Below are 18,456 nucleotides of genomic sequence, written 5' to 3'. Positions count from 1 at the left end.
AGTCTGCACAAATCAACAAGCGGAACCCTTCCGGGTAAAACCATCTATTTTCACTTCTCAAACATTGAGGTTTCAGACATTTTAAATGCTTTACATATCAAGCCTTGAGTGAAAGAGAAAATTTCTACAAGGCCAACTATGATTCAACAAGTCGTTCCCATAGATTGAACATTCAAATGTTTCGAAATCACTAATATTATATTTTTTTAAGAGAAAAACTCACAAAATGTTCAGCAAGTTCAGTGGTACAACCCCCTACTATTTCAAAATGATAACTTTCTGCTGCTTTTTTTTCAAACATGTAACATCACAAACTGGAGGAACATATAATTGGGTAAGAAGCCTGAGATCAAGACAGTTAACTGGTCCAACCATCTGACCATTGAGATTCATCAAAACAAGGAGGTGGATTCTTAGCCTTCGTTGAACTGTCAGACGTTTCACCTTTTCCATGATACTTGTTTTCAGAAGTTGGATGGAGAGTGTCTTCATCCCTCCAGGAATCTTCATCCCAGTCAACTGCATCTGGAACCGGCTTTGAGACATTTTCAACCTCACTAGAATCCCGATCCCTTTCTCCAACAGAAGATTGTTCCCTTTCTCCAACAGAAGATTGTTTGGTCAATTCATACTCATTCAACTGAGGCTGGGAAGCAGGGCCAGCATTACACAGCTCATGATTTTCGGGTGGTGGAAGCAAGCAACCTTGATAAGAGTTATTGTCTGAGCAGTACCTTAAGAGTTTGTCCCAGTAAGGATCCTGGCAAAAATAAACATGACTGTAAAATCTTCAAATACACAAGGATGAGAAAAAAATGTGGTTAAATTTTTAAAAAATGACTAACTATTGTACAATTCTTAACACGGGGTTTCATAGCATCTCCAGTGGGCATTATGTGATCGAATCTATCACCTCTCTACATACAAGTGAAATTGACTTGTTTCTCTAATGTTCGGTCAGAGAAGCAAGAAAAAACAAACCAGAAAGGGTCTAAACCTGTAGAAACCAGTGTATTGTTAAATAATAGACATAAAAAATACATCCAAGCGCAGTTTCAATAAATCAAAATAATAGGAAGAGCATATAATACTTAGCTGAGGCAAAAATGGGACACAACCAATACCAAAATTCAAAAACCAATGTTAAAGGATAGAGGAGCAGCAGTACCTTGGTGATAATATATGGGTTCCCGACAATGACAAGCAATGACTTAGCACGGGTGACTGAAACATTTAGCCTTTTCGGATTTGTAAGAAATCCTAGGTTATGTCTGCTATCAAACTCATTATGCTTAACAGTTGATCTGACAGTAGAGATGATGATTACTCGCCTCTCTTGTCCTTGGAATTGCTCCACACTCCCAACCTTGACCCCTTCCATGTCAATGGCTTCAAGGGCACCTTTTATCTTGACTACTTGTTGGCGATATGGAGTTATCACCCCAATATCCTCCTCAGTCACATCAGTACTAACACATAGCCTTCTAATAATTTCAACCACCTTGCTGGCCTCAAATCGATTGAACCATGATGGGTTGCTTCCCTCCCTTTCATCACATCCTTGAAGGCCTAGATAAAGAACCGGAAAATCCTTGCAAGGAAGGTCACTCCAGTCATTCAAAGAAGCATCCTTCTGTTCTCTGCATGCCATGAGCTCCCCTTTATAGAAAAGCTCAGAAGGAAGCCTCAAAATTGCTGGGTGAGAGCGGTAGTTCCTCACCAACTTGGTAACAAAATTGTCATCCCCATTGAAGTAAGGTTCACATTCAAAAAGCCTCTCTAGGTATGACTTACCTAGTCCAAAATTCTCTGCTTCTTTCGATAACACAACGGGGCCTAACTGCATTGGGTCCCCAGCTAAAATAACAACAGTGGTTCTCTGACAAAAATTAGCTATGGATATCATAATCTCTGGCTCTGAGGCCTGGCCAGCCTCATCTAGAAAAAGATGAGAAAAATGACCTCGAGGAACTCCTTCTGCATAAAGGAGAGACGCACTTGAATATGTGGATATGATAATCTTATAAGATAACAAGGCACCAAGAGGTGGACTTTTAAAAACCATGTCATCGAAAAAACAAAACTGAAGAATCTCGGGTTGGATATCTTCATAACCACGAGAAGGTGCATTCAGCCGAAATATCTCACTCTTCTTCACATTGGTCATTTTATTATTGATCAATCTCTCCAATATGTGGTCTGCAGCACTATTTGAAGCAGCACAAACAAGAATTTGTGCACCTTTGCGCCCCTTCTTAATTTTATAAAGTTGAAGAATTGCTTCTAGTAGAGTCACTGTTTTCCCAGTGCCTGGGGGACCATGAATGACATATGGAGGAGCACCCTTGCAAGCAAGAATCTTTTCTACAGAAGACAATTGCTCTCCATTTAGGCTACAGTTCAAGGGTACTACTGGGGTGACATCTATCAACCTTGGATCAAGTGGGAGGAGGAATTCAAAGGGTAATTCTGCTTTTGCAGTTTCCACAGCTTGATAGCAACGTCTCAAGTTGACACGATTAAACTTGAATGTGACATCATATAGCTCATTGTCATGATGGCTCTGTTGAAACTCATCTGCAAATTTTAAAAATACTTCATCGGCCTCCACTCGATGGATCCATCCCTACATGAACACCCCCAAATGCATTTGATGAAAGGTTGTTACAATCTACATTAATATTTGAAAAGTAGTTATGACTACCCAATTGATTTCCAATACAAGCAATTTGAATTTTTAGTACAATAAATTGTGGGAAAGAGATTGAACTAATGGTAATACTCCAAAAAGTAACCACAAACCTGATACCGTGTAGCATCTGAATGGTCTTCCTTAGAAAACTTAACAAAAATGTCATCTCCTGTGACAAGTGACGGTCTCTTCTCAGCCAACCCAGGGACTACAAGGGCTAAGTATCTGCCCTTCCTTCTCATGGTCACACATTCCATATCATATTGTCTCATTTCTTCCTGTAGAGGTTCACAAAATGCTATCAGTAAATGATTATAGATGCAATTCTTTCTTCATTTGTTTTGAAAAAAGAGAGGAGACAAACATGGTTTGCCAAAACCAAAATCCAACTTATGTATCGACTAAGTAATTTCAGATTCTGAAAGCTCTAAAAGACAATGTTAGTGAACATGGACATTAACAAACTTCTTAGCACCTAATAAACTTCCTTTTTTAAATACCGACGAGAAGCATGAACACATTTCTTTCAAATACATTTATAGCAAACCACGGAAAAACGAGGACAGACAACAGTACCTCCAAATGGATTTCTTCCATGTAAAGTAAATTCTTGAAGAAGTCGACATAATTATCCTCATTCAAGCCTCCTAAGAGAACTTCAGGGACTTCCTTTCTGTGGATTAACTCTTTGACCTCATCCGGTATTGCGAATCTAGGAAGGGAGTATTTGAAGTGTCGATTTTCTTTGGCAACACGGGGACCTTTCACATACCCTTCTTTATACTGGTCATAGGAAGGACCTTTCTTCCGAGGGCGTCGTGAATATGGCCTGTTAGATACCAGTGATTGTGAAATCCTATCTTCTCCTAATAGGAAACCGACTCGTTCAATCTTGTCATTACCCACATCAAAATGTACAATTGAACAGTGTAACCCAATCACTTGTAACTTGCAAGATAACCAGATTGTAAGAGTTGTGTTTGGCTGAAGAACTCGATCCTCCAAAGATGTTGACTCCAAATAGCAACTTAGAGCTTCCTCGTCAGACTCATCCGTTGGGGGTTTCATCAAAGACAATGTGTAGGAACCTTCGGGGTTTGACGAGTATATTTGAACCCCCCACAGCTCTATTGGCTCAGAAGTAGTGTTTCTGAGAGTTATTGAATCTGATGTGATTGATCCAATAGGAGAAGACTGGGGGTTTCCATTTGTGAGAGGAAAAGGGGAGGAAATAATAACAGGTCCTTCATCATTCAAATCAAAATTCTCGAAGGAGTTTTCGTTATGATAATCCAAAAATCCAATTTTATGTTCCTCTCCAATGACGGAGTAGTTATCATCACCCCAGCCTTCAGAATCCAGCGTACTCATAATTGATTCCAGTAAACGAGAACAAAAAAACTGCAAAAAAAAAAAAAAAAAACAGCTACGGCATCAGATCAACAGAGAAAATAATTGTCTGGAATACGTATCATCGATACAAAACAATATGTAAGCGCACTAATCAGAACACAAAACAAATTACAACGACCAACACTCGAAACCCAAATAGAAAGATAAAAATAAAGAAGTACTTGAAAACAAATCAAACTCTCTTTCTTCACTAAGAATCAGATGCATTCGATTCTCCTAAACAAAAATCCGCAATGCAGCAATCCTCAACATAACCAATCAACCTGAGTGAAAAGAAAAGCGCCAAGAAGACGGAACAGGTCCTCCTAAAACTTGGTAGCAAAGAAATTTACACTCCCACTTTGGGGAAAACCTTCGTAGGTGTTTCAGAATGAACTGGAAAAGCGTCGTTTTCGTACCTGGCAGAGTGGTCTCAGTGATTGACGAGTCGAGTTGGGGCATAAAGCCCTCGTCGCGGGTTTCCCCCCTTACCCAAGAAATGTATTGGGCGAGTTATACAACCTTAACGTTACGATGCGACATGTAATTCTTCTAATTTATTAAGCAATAATAATAATTTTATTATGTTTCAAGATCAAGGGAGGAAAATGGTAAAAAGAGTTTAGCCCTGAATTATTATATTGTCAAGGTTACAATGGATCGAGACTTTGCAATAAACTCAAATCTAGTGTATCGAATTCATTATTGATAGACTGGATATCATAGTTTTATTAATTATTAAATTTTTATTTTTATTATTTTATAAAATACAGTAAATACTTTTTTCTTCTTTTATACAAAGTATAATTCGGCCCAAATCTTGACGGACTTCAGGCCCAGGTCAGCCTACATGCACGACATCAACTTATAATAAAGCCCATTCACTCTTTTTTGTCTTGTCGGTCTTGATATTTGTCCATTTTACTGAAATATCACGAAATAGCTGCACAAGGGAAAGTGAAAGTGAAAGAGATTTCACCTCTCGTTTACCCAAAAGTGTTAGATATTTATATCGCACCAGTCCTTGTATAAGATTCGTGTAGTTGCTTTCCTACAAGGTTTCAATATGGTATCAGAGCAGGTTGGTCCCGAGTTTGAATCCCGCTCCCGCCAAGTTTCCACGGTTGTCCCTGTGCTTTATACGGGCTTGTAGTGACCCAACCTTGAGTCAACCATCTCAGCGGACTCAACAACATCGCCAATTTCTGCATCATGGTGACATTGTCAGGCGAGGAAGTCATACCCTGCAAGCGTGACAATGCAACAGAGAACCACATACAAGCAATAAACAGGATAAACGAAAGTGCTCAGCTCCTTGGCCCCACTTCCATGACCCCTATGGGGCAAAGGAAGAAGCTATGACACAAAAATCTTAAAAAACGAACCATTTGATGGCGGAGATGTGGCCTTCGACAAGAGAAAGTGGTGTTATGATCTTTATGGGGTTGGATGAATAGTGCCGACTGAGGATGAGGACAAGAGAAAAATTAGCGAGCGCGACTAAATGAGCTTTGAGAGTGGACAAAAAGGAAGGGATTATTAGAGAGCAAGCCTTCCTTGTCGGTAGGGGTGGCCTCGAGCCGAGCCGGCTCGAGTTCGGCTCGGTGCCAGCTCAGTTCGATTTGGTATCTCTCGAGTTCGAGCCGAGCTCGATATCCAAAATCGGCTCGTTTAAATTAACGAGCTGACCTCGACCAAAGTCAGATTCGGCACGACGGCTTGCGAGCCGGCTCGTTAATTTAACGAACGGTGGATTTGGGAAATTTTCGGCAGTCTGCCATTTCGCTGCTCTCTCCCGATTTTTTTTTTTTTTCGATCTCTCTTCTGCGTTCTCGCTCTCTTGGTCTCCTCCTTCCCATCTCTCTTCTTCCTCCAAAAATTTTTTCTCCCTCTTTCAGCCTCATCTCCCTTCTCCCTCTTGTTGTTGGTGCCCCTTCTGCCGCCGCCGTCGCCGCACCTAATCCTTCCCCCCGTGCATCGCCTTCTCTGCCTTTCATCGCCGTCACCATCGACTCCCGTAGCACCGCCCTCGCCTCATCGTACCCTAGCTAGAGCAGCTTCTCTGAAACCCTCACCCGTCGTCGTCACTCCCCTACTACTGCCTGTTGCCACCTTCAAATCAGCAAGCCACCGTTCTCACCGAAACGGCACAGAACCCCACCACCACCCCCACCCCCCCCCCCCCCCCCCCCCCCCCCCCCCAAATACCTAATTCCCCCCCTCAATGCTTTGATCAAATTTTCCTATTTATTTATTTATTTATTTTATAATTAATCATGTGCACAGTTAATTGGCTCCAGTAATTATTGTATTAATGTACAATAAATTGTTATCATTAAATAATATAATATCTAATTTAATTATTTAATATTTTAATTTATTTTAATTATATATAAATTACTTATTTGTGTTGTAATCATTTTTGTTTTACCTAATTTGGGGTTTAAGTATTATTTTTAATTAAGTATAATATTATAAGTTACTTATTTTCTTGTTTTTTATATTTTCTCATTTTGGGACACTAACACTGGAAACTGTTTTCCAGTGTACATGAACTCGTCCACACTAATACCAAGTTTGAAATTGAATTTCATGTAGAAGAATGAAATGAATTTGAAGCAGGAGATGAAGATGAACTTCAAATTTTAAGTTTGTTGACTAACCCCCCCTTATAATTCTCATATCCGCAGTAGCTTCAAAGTCTACATTTAGTAATAGACTCATATCGTCCTTCCTTGGCACCAAATACAGTTCAAGCTTTGATTTGTGCAGTGATTGGGTTCGGTCTCTTCACGATGTACAGAAAAATCAAAAGATCTTTATTTGATTAATTATTTATTATGATATTTTTTAGTTTTTTTAGTTTTATTTATTAAAATTTTATTTTATGATTACAGCCTGAGAAGAAGAGTGTAGCGATAATGCTACCAACTACATGATTTTTCATATTTTTCTCATTATGGTAATTTTAATATTTTTAACGACATTGAGTAATAAGTAGTGGAAGAGTATTTTTTTATTTGACATTAACTAATTTTAATTTTTTGTTTTTGTATAGGTGGAAATTTTGGTCATGCAGGGTCGTATATTATTTTCTATCATGAAGAGAAACAACTATAGTTTGTAAATTTATAATGGATTTATAGTTTTTACTTGGGTGATTATAAATTAATAGTGATATTTCATTTAATTTTGTTGTGTTTGATTATTGTAAGGAGTTTATTCATAATGTTATGCAGTGTATGGAGTGTTTAAACTATTTTATGAAGTGTATAAACAATTTCATGGAGTGTTTATGGAATGTATGGACAATTTTATGGAGTATTTATGTAAGTATTATGTATATAGATCATACCCAATTTTAAGTAGAGGTCATGCCGAATTTTATACAGATATTATATAAATAGATTATGCTCAATTTTAAGTAGAGGTCAAGTCCAATCTTATACATGTATTATATATATATATATATATATAGGTTATGCCCAATTTTATATAGAGGTCATGCCCAATTTTATATACAATTTATTTGATATATTTTTTTTGAAAATTTTAAATGTATGTTGATATATTTTTTTTGAAAATTTTAAATGTATGTTGAAGTTCGAGTTGAGCTCAGCTCGAACTTGGTTAAAAATTTTGGGGTTCAAGCTCGATAACAATTTTTGGGTTCGAGCTCGATAACAATTTTAGGCTCGAGACGAGGCTCAGCTCGAAGCTCTGTTCAAAATATTTAAATCAAGCTCGACTCGAATATAGGGAGGTTCGTGCTCAACGGCTCGATGCCACCCCTACTTGTGAGCTCGAAATATTAAATATTTAAATCAAGCTCGGCTCGAACATTAGGAGGTTCAAGCTCTGACTCGGCTTGTAATCAAGCTTGGCTCAAACTCGAAATATTAAATATTTAAATATTACAAACTCTGTTCAAACTCAAAATATTAAATATTTAAATTAAACTCAGCTAACATAGGCTCGATGCCACCCCTGGTTGTCAGCTCCCAGCTAAGATATGCGTCTGCTGCATCATTTTCCTTGCGGCACCTTCACCCCAAGGCGTAGAGGGCTAGGAATTGAGAACCTGAAGTGCACAAACTCAGAGTGAAAGACCGGGGAGGGGGCAGAGATGTGTCATCGGCAAGAACAAAATGAAATAAAGTTTTGTTCTAAAAAGTGAAACATCTCCAAAAAGGGTAATGTAACATTAAATGTTTTAATTATAACTTTAGGATTTAAATATAATGGACGAATATGACATCACTTTTATCAAAATGAATCCTCCGACAGGAAGCGCTATAAATTGAGATTGATGCCTTCTGAAGCCTTTTGACCAATGCAAAGAGAATTACAGAGAGAAGTGGGGAAAGCTTTATTTTCATTATTATCTCGTCTCAACAGCTGCTGCTATTTACAAGCTGCCTTTGCCATACATACTCTTAGATAAGGCTACAAATTACATTGCCGATACCATCCGCCAGAAGACTCTCCGTCTCTCTGTCAGCTTGGTCTTCACTCTGAACCACGCCCTCCCTCTTCTCCTCCCTCTGGACCGCGCGTGAACACTTGGTCATCCTGCGCATTGAGGACCTTCTTCACTTCCTTCGAGGGAGCATTGAACGACAGCTCCAACTCCTGTTCTTCCAGATTCTTGTAAATATTGTTCTTCCCTGCAAACCCACGCATACCCATCTCATCAATTTCACAGTTTCATGTAAGTGAATCAAGAATTTAGTATTTCTCGGTGGAAAGAGGATGTTTCTACCTGCTAAGTGGTATCTCTCGTTGTTACGAGCATTGATGTTGAAGCAGGCGACCTCGAGATTTCGACCGCGAGAAGCGACGATGACGGTAGGATGGCCGGCGGGGACGACGACCACGTGGCCGGGGCTCAAGTTCCCTCTGATCTTCTGGTATCGTTCCTCCGTGCCTTGTCCTTTTTGCCTTCGTCCGCCGGAGGCGAGGTGTGGGCAGACCATCTCAAAGTACCCGTTCCCTTCAGTCACCACCGCCACCTTCGTAGCCTTTGAGTTGTAGTAAGGTGCAGTCATTGCTCCCTGCGAGCCCATAATCCTCGGTTAGTTTCTGAGTTCAGACTGGCTAGTGAAGTAAATCCGGCCATATGGGAAAGAAAGAGCCTTACGCTGGTGATGTTGGCGAAGCCGACGGAAATGTCGAGCTCACGGAGGTGCGGGTAATCGTTCTCGTCCACCTCGTAAAGCTTTCCGTATTGGTTTGAGTAGGCGGGACCGTGGCGCAGGAGATTGACAGGTCCGCTTGACTCGCCTTTGAAGGGCGTCCCGGATCCCCTGGATGAGGCATGCCGACTGATCTCTCTGATCTGCTCTTCCCGAGCTTTGAAGATCGCTCCTTTGGTCTGTTTTTCAAACAACCTGCGCAATGTATCTCCTTGGCTCTGTAACAGTTCAAATTGAATCATCACAACCAAATAATCAGTGGAAGCAGAAATCGTGAGGAAGAGATTTAGGGGACGTGTCTAACATTGAAGGCGGCTTTGACGATCGAATCGCTGAAGGTGCGGAAGAATGATTCTGGGTTTTTGCCGCTGGGTCCATAGAAAGCCTGAAATCACAAAAATCAGGCAATTACAATCTGCAATTTGATACGGAGGAAAATAGTGCCGGGGTTAGAAATGTGAGAAAAATAGTACTATGGATTACCTCGTAACGGCCGGGAGTCGAAACTGCTTGGAGCAGTTCCACAATTTGGAGCTTCTGGTTGTTGTCTCTGTTCGTCAGATAGAATGTTGTTCCCGCCGGAACCCTAATTATATCTCCCTGCTCCAAGTTGTAGGTCTTCTTGTTTTCCTGCTGTAAGAGTGTAATCGTTCCTCGTCCTTACAAAATTTAGTAGAAAATGATTCAATAAAAATCCACCCATCTCTTCATTTGACCATTTTGAACTCGAAACTCACAAATGAATATGCAGAAAACTTGTAAATCGGCAAACGACGAGAAAATTACCTCTATTGACGTACAAGATTCCTTCCGCATCGAAGTGAACAGGCATCACGAAGGCATGGGGGTCAGCCTCCAAGAGACTCACACGGTAATTTTCGATTCCTCGGAGCAGATCCGACTGCTCCGTGAACTTGTCTAGAACCTTCACATATCCATGCTCAGTTCTGATCCTCTCTCTATACCTTTCATCACGGAAATGGTACGGATTCTTCCTCTCTTGCTCAGTTTCTCCCTCCTGCTCACTCTCTCGCTCCGGGTTATCCTGCCCCTTACCACTCTGCTTCTCGATGGGATCCCTCTCCCCCCGGCCTCTCCGTTGCTCTCTGTACCTTCGCTCGCACTCCTCCTGGCAATGATGCTGCTGGCCCTGCGGGCGTTGCTGGCACTCCCGCCTGCATTCCTCCAGCTCTCGCTGGGGATCTGAGTCCGAGGACGATGAGAGGCAGACGAGGGAGAGGACGAGAAGGAGAGGCAGCACAAAAGCTAGTTTCGCCATTGTTGTAGCTTCACAATGGATCACTGATGATTTCTGCTGTGATGGGAAGAGGCGCAGCTGGGGGTGGGTTTTATAGAGGGAGAAAAGGTGGCGGTAGATCAGGACGTGGATGAGAGATGAGTATCAGTTTTACATGCAGGTTGACGTGTGTACATGCATGGAAGATGAACGCACGCGTCGCCGCACCTCTACACAGGGGCCTCACGTGGTACGGAGTACGGAATCATCTCCCACCAAATCCTATAACATAAAACGTTTCATCGAAATTTCTAACTTTTTGTAAAGCAGAGACTTGGAAACGAGTCGACCAGCGTTTCACCGGGACTGGGTAAGACTCGCGACTCGCGCCTTCTTCTCAAAGCGAGTCCCGAGTCTTCCCCCGAACCCGGCTTTAATCTCGGGTAACACGACCCGGTTTTGAGTTACCCGAGTCGGTTCCAGGGATATGCATCGTTGCACAAGACCCATGCAGGTGGACTCGTGTCCGCCGTCACGGCGTTAAAACAAAAGAAGCCCCAAGCGGCCTTTCGAAGAGGACAAATCTAGACCGCATATTCTTTAATACTGCCAACGGGGACGCTGCGATGCTTTATCCATTGCAATTGATCGAACGGTGATCCATACGCGATAAAAGGATCTGGAGATGACCGTGTTTTTTATGGAACGAGATGTAACACAACAGCGCCATCTGGATTTTTGTCTTTTATAGACAGTTTGTCCGTACTATACCCTTCGTACGGTAGACGTGTCGAGCCAAACTACAGACGTTCGCTTGCATGCAGACTCGAGGCGCCACATACCCAACAAACGCATGTTCGCCAGCTTTTCTCTCTTCCCTTTCTTTCTCAATAAATTCAGCTTCGTCCCCGAGCTTCCTCCATCGAACAGAGCCAGCTTGTGATAGAAAACACGGTAGAAAATGGTGAAAGCACCCATACTTGTGCCTTCCCTTTTTGTCCTCTCTCTCTTCCTTCTCTTGCCAACGACTGTCTTCTCTCATCACGAGAGAGAAGATCCTCAGCGGCAGCTGCAGCAATGCATGCAGCAATGCCAGGAGTCCGAGCACAGCCAGCAGCCCCAGTGTGAACGCCGCTGCGTCGAGAGGTACAGAGAACAGAAGAAGGAGCAGGGAAGCCTGGGAGGAGAGGGCGACCCCATCTCGGAGAAAGATCCCCAGCAGCAGTACCAGGAATGTCTCGGGGACTGCAGGCAACGCCGCCAAGAACAACGTCAGTGCGAACGCCGGTGCAAAGAGAGGTACGAAGAGCAGGAAAGCCGCGGTGGTGGAAATCTGCGAAGAGACACTGAACAAGGGGAGCAAGGAAGTGAGAATCCTTACTTCTTTGATGAACAAAAATTCAATGAGCGAGTGAGGACGGAGGGAGGTTTTGTTAAAACAGCCGAGCGGTTCAATAAACGGTCGGAGCTGCTCCGGGGGATTGAAAACTACCGGATTGGCCTCATGGAAGTCAATCCCAACTCTTTCGTGGTGCCCAACCATTGGGACGCCGACGCCGTCTTCTTCGTTGCTAGGGGTAAAATATTTTTCGTCTGTTAATGAATTAGAATCTTCCAATATTTATTGCTTTTAATCTGGTCTCCAAGGGTTGATTCAGGGAGAGGAACGGTGAGTCTCTTGCGAGAAGACGACAGAGAGACTGTTGACATTCGTAGAGGAGATATCCTACGAATCCCGGCTGGAACGACCTTCTCTATTGTTAACAAAGAAAACAACGAGAAGCTCCGTATCATCAAGTTGTTCTATCCAGTAGCCATTCCTGGGAGATACAAGGTAACGAAGACATGTTTTAATAAGTCACCCTTGGCAATTCGCTGCAGAGGAGAGCAAAAGATTAGAAAATTTGCTTTCTAAATAATGTGTTGCAGGCCTATTTTGGACCTGGTGGACGAGATCCAGAATCGTTTTTCAGGAGCTTCAGCCCTGGGATCGTTGCCGCCGCATTCAGCGTGAGCATCTCCCTGACAGATCCTTGCATCTACAGTAAATAGTGTTTATACTTAACCTACTGACAAAAACTGCTGCGGCATTGATCGATAATACAGACTCCATGGGATACGCTGAAGGATTTATTCGACAGACAGGACAAGGGTGCCATTATCAAAGCCTCCCAGCGTCAGATACAGCAAATCGGCCGACACTCTTCCGAGGGAGCACCGTGGCCTTTCGGTCGTGGGTCGAAGCAGCAGGAGGCCTTCAACCTTTTCAACAAGCGGCCGACACATTCCAGTAACAGAGGCCAGCTTTATGAAACTGATTCTCACGACTATGAACAGCTCCGGGAGCTCGACATCAAGGTTTCTTATGCAAACATCACCGGTGTAAGTTCTCGGAGATCTTATTTCTTCCATTTTCGTTCTCCATTTGAATTTCAATCGAAATCACTTCTTTTTTTACAGGGCTCCATGAGTGCACCATTTTACAACTCAAAGGTGACGAAGTTGTCTTTCGTTGTGAGCGGAAACGGGTACTTTGAGATGGCGTGTCCGCACCTCTCAACCCAGAGCGGCGGCGGTGGCGGCCGACAGCAGCCCGAAACAGAGCAAGGGCAACAAGAAGAAGGACAAGAAGAGCAAGAGGGACGAGTGAGCTACCAGAAGGTAAGATCCCGCTTATCACCAAACACCATGTTCGTCGCCCCCGCTGGTCACCCCGTCGTCATCGTATCGTCCGGCCGTGACAACCTTGAGCTCATCTGTTTCGAGGTCAATGCCAAGGGCAACCAGAGATACTACCTAACAGGTAAAAATATTTCCGTAGTTAACTACGCGCTGCTTCCTAATTTGATCCCATCGTTATCAAAGTGGACAAATTGTGGAATTGTTACAGGGAAAAACGGGATTTATAATCAGATGGAGGATGAAGAGATAGAGTTGGCATTCAACCAGCCCGCAAGAGAACCGCGCCAGATATTCAAGCGGCAGGAGGATTCCATTCTGGTGAAGGGACCGGAAGAAAGGGAAGATGAAGAAGGAGGACGAGGGCCTCTGGAATCGATTTTGGACTTCACCGGATTTTAAGTAAAGAATTATGTATGAGAGGCCAGTAATATGGATGAAATATGGGATGGTAAACGAGGAGTGTTATGTGGATATGTGGTGAGAGGCTCTGTAACTACTGAAATAAGACTTTCCATGCTATAGAGACTATATACAGACTTGAATAAACTACTTTTCTTCTTCTTCTCAATCACTTCAAATCTGTGGCCATTTTCGAATACAAATAAACTCCATTACTGTAGTGAAATACCTGAAAGTAGAGCTCCATAGGTTCGAGTTTGGCTCGAGATCAGACCTGGGTCCAATCTACCCACCGTTTGAGGAAACTGTTGTTGGATTGTAAACTTATATTCATGATCCATAATCCAAGCCAACTCAAGGTAATTTCGTGATTAAGAGATACGTTGGCAGTTAATTTGGTTGTTCGGTTTTCTTACTGGAATAAGAGATAAGTCGATAATTAATTCGGTTTTTCGGTTTTCAAGAGATAAGATCAAGCTGTGTTGGCAAAGAATTCCAAGAGAATTGAGAGATAAGTCGGTAGCTAATTCGGTTTTTCGGTTTTCAAGAGATAAGATCAAGCTGTGTAGGCAAATTATTTATTTTTGTTAGTTGTTAGTAAACTATGGAAAATCAGTTTTCAAGATAAGATCAAGCTGTTTTCAAGAGATAAGATCATGCTGTGTTGGCAAAGCTGTTTTCAAGAGATAAGATCAAGCTGTGTTGGCAAATGTTTATTTATTTTTGTTAGTTGTTAGTAAATTATGTAAAATGTATTTATTTATTTATTATTTACATAAACTATGTAAAATGAACTCTATGAGAAATGTGGTGTTTATTTATTTTTGTTAGTAAACTATGTTTATTTACTCATATGGTATTTATTTATTCTTGTAACTATATAAAATGTGTTTATTTACTTGTGGTGTTTATTTATTCTTGTTAGTAAATTATGTAAAATATGTTTATTTACTAGTTATCTATAAATACCTATATAAATTATGTAAAATAATAAGAAGAAGATAAAATAGATTACAGAGAGTTTTTATCCCTTCTTCTTCTTCTTTCATTTCTGTTTTAGAAAATTCCGTTTCTTCTTTTTGTTTCTGTTTCTCTAACAGAGATGTTAGAGAGAACCAGAGAGCAAAATCGTCATTTTTTATTATCCAACAATGGTATCAGAGTGTTTTTTCAACAATGGAATCAAAGCATGGTCGAAATCCTTGCACGAAGCTTCCGTTGCAAGCTGCCTGCGAAACAACGCCTCCAGTGGAAGATTTTTAAGGTGAAATTTTCTAGAAACAGAGAAACAGAGAGACATCGCTCTCTAGTTTTTCGGGGAAGACGACCGGTCGGACTCGGTCCCAAACTTTTTAAATTTTGGGTTTCTACTCGACCCAGGTTCATCAAAAGCGTTAAAAGACTGGTTCCGCGATCGACTCTGTTTCAACCCAGTTATGGTCGACCCATCGGATTTCCCGTAAACCCGGATTCATTAAAGCGAAGGTTCCCGTGCGGACAACTCGTCTGGCTCGTGCTCAACTCACCTCTAACTCAGTCGATTCGGTTCAACTCAATGAGTTGACTCGATAATTGGCCCGTGACAGCTTGTTTGACGTTTGATTAAGATAATTTTGGAGGCGTTGGATTCGCCTCTTTGAGAACTTTGAAATAATAAGGTATAAATTTTGAAATCAAATTCATAAATTTCCTTTATTAAAAAATGGTAAATAGTGATGTATCCCTCCATGTTTCAACACTCATTATGACAAGAGGATACTCTTACACAAGAGCAAAAGATAGCTTTGAAGGATTCTAGAAAAAGAGATAAAAAAAACTCTCTACCGCATCTATCAAGGATTAGATGATGCTGTGAAGTGCAACCTCCGCCAGAGAGGTGTAGAAGAAGTTACAAACCTCTTACAAAGGAGTCGAGAAGGTGAAGAAAGTCTGTCTCCAAAGGTAAATTCGAATCCTTACATATGAAAGCATCCGAGTGTATTTCGGAGTAGTAGTTGCTTTTTAGAAATGATGAAAAGCTAAAGATATTCTGCACATTGTCATGATGATTGAAGAAAATAAAAGACCATTGCAAGAAAATGTACAAAATGAAGCAAATACTTCACAAGATTAAGGGAGTCACAAGATCATGTTTAAGAGGGAGGGGGGGGGGGGGGGGGGGGGGGGTGTTGGTTCGTAAACTTGATCCATGATCCATGATCCAAGCCCAACTCAAGGAAACTTCCTGATTAAGAGATAAGTCGATAGCTAAAGTCGATTTTGTGGAGATAAGCTCATCGCTGGCAAAGAAGCTTGAAGAAACAAAAACGTGTATGTCAATGAATTTGCCATATAATAGAGAATTATGTGGTGTTTATTCACTCTTATTATCTATAAATACCTATGTAAGCCATGTAAAATGATAAGAAGAAGAAAATAGAATGCAAAGAGTTATGCTTTCGAGTCATTCTTCTTCTTCTTCTCTGTGTGAGAAAAATTCAGAAAGTGACAGGGACACAATAGAGAGAGATATAGAAAAAGAAGGATCATTATTTTCCAACAATGGTATCAGAGCCTCAGCCTACCTATGTCTGCCCATATCTTTGTTTTTACTTGTTTCTTCTCCGACCTCGTCGCCATAATCAACTTTTGCGTGCCATCCTACAACCGAAAACCCCCTACTAGTATAAGAATCTCTCGTTTTCTCGTTGTTTTGAGATCTTCAGTTTGAATTTATCGGGGTAAAGTTGTAAAGTAATTAGTCATGCACTAGACACGAAAATCGATTCACGCATCAAGCTCCCACGAACAGTGAGATTATTTTTCGGATTCCTCTAATTACCGTGAGCTATAATAGAAGACTAGATATTATACAGCGAAGGGGGAACTTTCCTACTACCAGATGAATAGAGAAGAAGCGTAGAAATCTCTTGGAATTCAAATTTATTTGCAAAAACTTCAAAAGTACCTTTCCTTCAACGAATTATCAACAAAATCTTGAAAAATACTTTCGTAACGGTTTAGGTAATAGATTTTCATTTACTAACTTAGCAATTGAAGTGTATGAGAGTTGGGTGTACCCGTCAGGCCGTAATTTATAATGCCGGTATTGCAGGTCGTGTAACGGGTTATTCGCTACCTAAGTGCAGGTAATCCGACCGAGTTCACTCAGAATTGACCGCTTTCTTGACTCCCTACGTTTTCGCAACTTGCTTGAACGAGGTATAGGTAGATTGGTCCCAAGATGGGGCTCGAGAAAAGCAACGATTAATCATTGGAAAAATGTCACAGGTGTCGTCCTGCGTAGCCAGAAATACCGATAAGCGCCTCGAAAAATCTAGTCTATAGGGAGGTAGTAGGGAAGATTAAATGTAAGTTCTTCTTCTCGCTTGCAAGGCTTATTGAGGATTCTCTCCTTCTGTATAAGCTATTGGAAAATGACGATCTCTTTTCCTCTCTATCTCTCTCTGTATCGTCTATGCGGTACTCTGTAATTTCGCACTTAGAAACGAAAGAAGAAGAACATTTCTTATGACTCTCTCTGTATTCTTTTCTTTCGTCTTCTTATCATTTTACTTGGCTTATAGGGTATTTATAGATATCAAGGGTGAATAATCACCACATAAACTTCTATTACATGGCAAATTCATTGCCACACATGTTGCTGTTTATCTTGCTTCTTTTTCATTCTTCTTGCCAGCACAACAAGCTTACTGGCTTAAGTTGCCAGCTCAACTCTTAATCACGAAACTTCATTTGTTCTTGGATCATGGATCATGGATCAAAGATCAAGTTTATAATCCAACACCCCCCTTTAAACTTGATCTTGTGACTCCAAGTAGGTTCCTTAATCTTGTGAAGTCTTCGCTTCCTTTTGTACTTTTCTTCATAGGCTTACAAAGTTCCTTGGAGTTGTTATATCGTCATTTCTTCCCAGTATTTAGTTTCTTCAATTGTCACGATGATATACGGAGTATCTTCTCTACACATCTTCTAACTTTTCGTCATTTCTTTTCAATTGATTAGAGATAGCTAATAGCATGAAATAGACTAAGATGCTTTTATAAGTAAGGATTTGAATTCCCCTCTTAATGTTTGGAGATGGACATTCTTCACCTTCTCGACTCCTTTGTAAGATGTTCGCAACTTCTTCTACACTTCTTTGGCGGATGTTGCACTTGAAACCATCATCTAATGCTTGATAGATAAGGTAGAGAGTTTTTCTCTTCTTGAATCCTTTAAAGTTGTCTTTTGCTCTTATATAAGAGCATCTTCTCTTTCTGGCTCGCTAAAATCTTTTCAACAATATTCCTGACATCGTGTACTCCAAGAAGAGATTTCTTCTTGATTCTCCAGTTAATGTAATTATTGCTGAGTGTTGGAACTTGAAAGGATGTCACACTATTTATCATATTTCTCAATAAAGAAAACTTTGGAAATTTGTTTCAAAATTTATACCTAATTGAATCAAATATCTCAATTAGACGAATACAACATCGCCAAAATCACCCCGATCGGACATCGGACGAGCCGCTACAAGCCACTAGAATGTTGTTGAGTCAACTCACCGAGTTTAGCCGAACTGACTGAGAATGAAAACCGGACAAGTCTGATGGCGTGGAAACGGTCGTTTTAATGAATCCAGATCCGTGAACCAGGTCGAATTTCTGAAACCGTTTGATGTACCCGAAAAAATAAGAATTCGGGAACCGGGATCATCTTCTTTCTCTGCCGAAAACAAGAGAAGTGTCGTCTTCTCTCTTTCTAGAATTCCAAACCAGAAAACTTCTAGAAAAATCCTCCACCGGAAACATCATTTCGACGGTAGCTTGACAATGGAAGTGTCGTTCGACCTTACCCTGATCCCATTATTGGAAAAT

The 18,456-nt window shown here is 41.1% G+C and overlaps 3 protein-coding genes across 5 annotated transcripts; 1 reads left to right on the top strand and 2 right to left on the bottom strand.

The window, feature by feature from the left end:
- Positions 1-177: 177 nt before the first annotated feature.
- On the bottom strand, positions 178-4,583 carry LOC137933960 (probable RNA helicase SDE3). 3 transcript variants are annotated; one of them, XM_068778106.1, is made up of 5 exons: positions 4,504-4,583; positions 3,269-4,093; positions 2,803-2,970; positions 1,169-2,626; positions 178-760 (listed from the first exon to the last, which is right to left on the bottom strand). In XM_068778106.1, the coding sequence occupies exons 2-5, from the start codon at positions 4,061-4,063 to the stop codon at positions 359-361; spliced, it is 2,823 nt and encodes a 940-aa protein (XP_068634207.1). In that variant the 5' UTR covers positions 4,064-4,093; positions 4,504-4,583; the 3' UTR covers positions 178-358. The 3 variants fall into 3 exon arrangements, with proteins under 3 accessions (XP_068634207.1, XP_068634206.1, XP_068634205.1); XM_068778105.1 differs by having other exon boundaries at positions 4,267-4,506; XM_068778104.1 differs by having other exon boundaries at positions 4,369-4,506.
- A 4,010-nt stretch (positions 4,584-8,593) lies between these two features.
- LOC137935492 (vicilin Cor a 11.0101-like) lies at positions 8,594-10,558 on the bottom strand. The gene is made up of 6 exons (XM_068780139.1): positions 10,066-10,558; positions 9,763-9,938; positions 9,584-9,664; positions 9,225-9,497; positions 8,847-9,138; positions 8,594-8,751 (listed from the first exon to the last, which is right to left on the bottom strand). Exons 1-6 carry the CDS (start codon positions 10,556-10,558, stop codon positions 8,594-8,596), a joined length of 1,473 nt encoding a protein of 490 aa, XP_068636240.1.
- Positions 10,559-11,477: 919 nt separating this feature from the next.
- LOC137935491 (vicilin Cor a 11.0101-like) lies at positions 11,478-13,597 on the top strand. The gene is made up of 6 exons (XM_068780138.1): positions 11,478-12,093; positions 12,175-12,350; positions 12,446-12,526; positions 12,623-12,898; positions 12,977-13,319; positions 13,407-13,597. Exons 1-6 carry the CDS (start codon positions 11,478-11,480, stop codon positions 13,595-13,597), a joined length of 1,683 nt encoding a protein of 560 aa, XP_068636239.1.
- The last annotated feature ends 4,859 nt before the right edge of the window (positions 13,598-18,456 follow it).

Source organism: Aristolochia californica, unplaced genomic scaffold, assembly GCF_029961685.1.
Source record: "Aristolochia californica isolate CCGP_79_NKW_82.1479 unplaced genomic scaffold, dmAriCali1.0.hap1 SCAF_6, whole genome shotgun sequence".
NCBI classification, from domain to species: Eukaryota; Viridiplantae; Streptophyta; class Magnoliopsida; order Piperales; family Aristolochiaceae; genus Aristolochia; species Aristolochia californica.
Note: the sequence above shows the minus strand (reverse complement) of the source record. Positions and strands in the feature narration are given on the sequence as shown.

Excerpts from the sequence above, each read along its gene's own strand:
- LOC137933960 (XM_068778106.1), bottom strand. The coding sequence starts at position 4,063 with ATGAGTACGCTGGATTCTGAAGGCTGGGGTGATGATAACTACTCCGTC. Across the intron at positions 2,627-2,802 it reads CAGATGCTACACGGTATCAG|GGATGGATCCATCGAGTGGA; the intron begins GTTTGTGGTTAC and ends GTGTTCATGTAG. Across the intron at positions 761-1,168 it reads ACCCATATATTATCACCAAG|GATCCTTACTGGGACAAACT; the intron begins GTACTGCTGCTC and ends TATTTTTGCCAG.
- LOC137935492 (XM_068780139.1), bottom strand. The coding sequence starts at position 10,558 with ATGGCGAAACTAGCTTTTGTGCTGCCTCTCCTTCTCGTCCTCTCCCTC. Across the intron at positions 9,665-9,762 it reads CGACTCCCGGCCGTTACGAG|GCTTTCTATGGACCCAGCGG; the intron begins GTAATCCATAGT and ends TTGTGATTTCAG. Across the intron at positions 8,752-8,846 it reads CGAGAGATACCACTTAGCAG|GGAAGAACAATATTTACAAG; the intron begins GTAGAAACATCC and ends GTGGGTTTGCAG.
- LOC137935491 (XM_068780138.1), top strand. The coding sequence starts at position 11,478 with ATGGTGAAAGCACCCATACTTGTGCCTTCCCTTTTTGTCCTCTCTCTC. Across the intron at positions 12,527-12,622 it reads TCGTTGCCGCCGCATTCAGC|ACTCCATGGGATACGCTGAA; the intron begins GTGAGCATCTCC and ends TCGATAATACAG. Across the intron at positions 13,320-13,406 it reads CCAGAGATACTACCTAACAG|GGAAAAACGGGATTTATAAT; the intron begins GTAAAAATATTT and ends GAATTGTTACAG.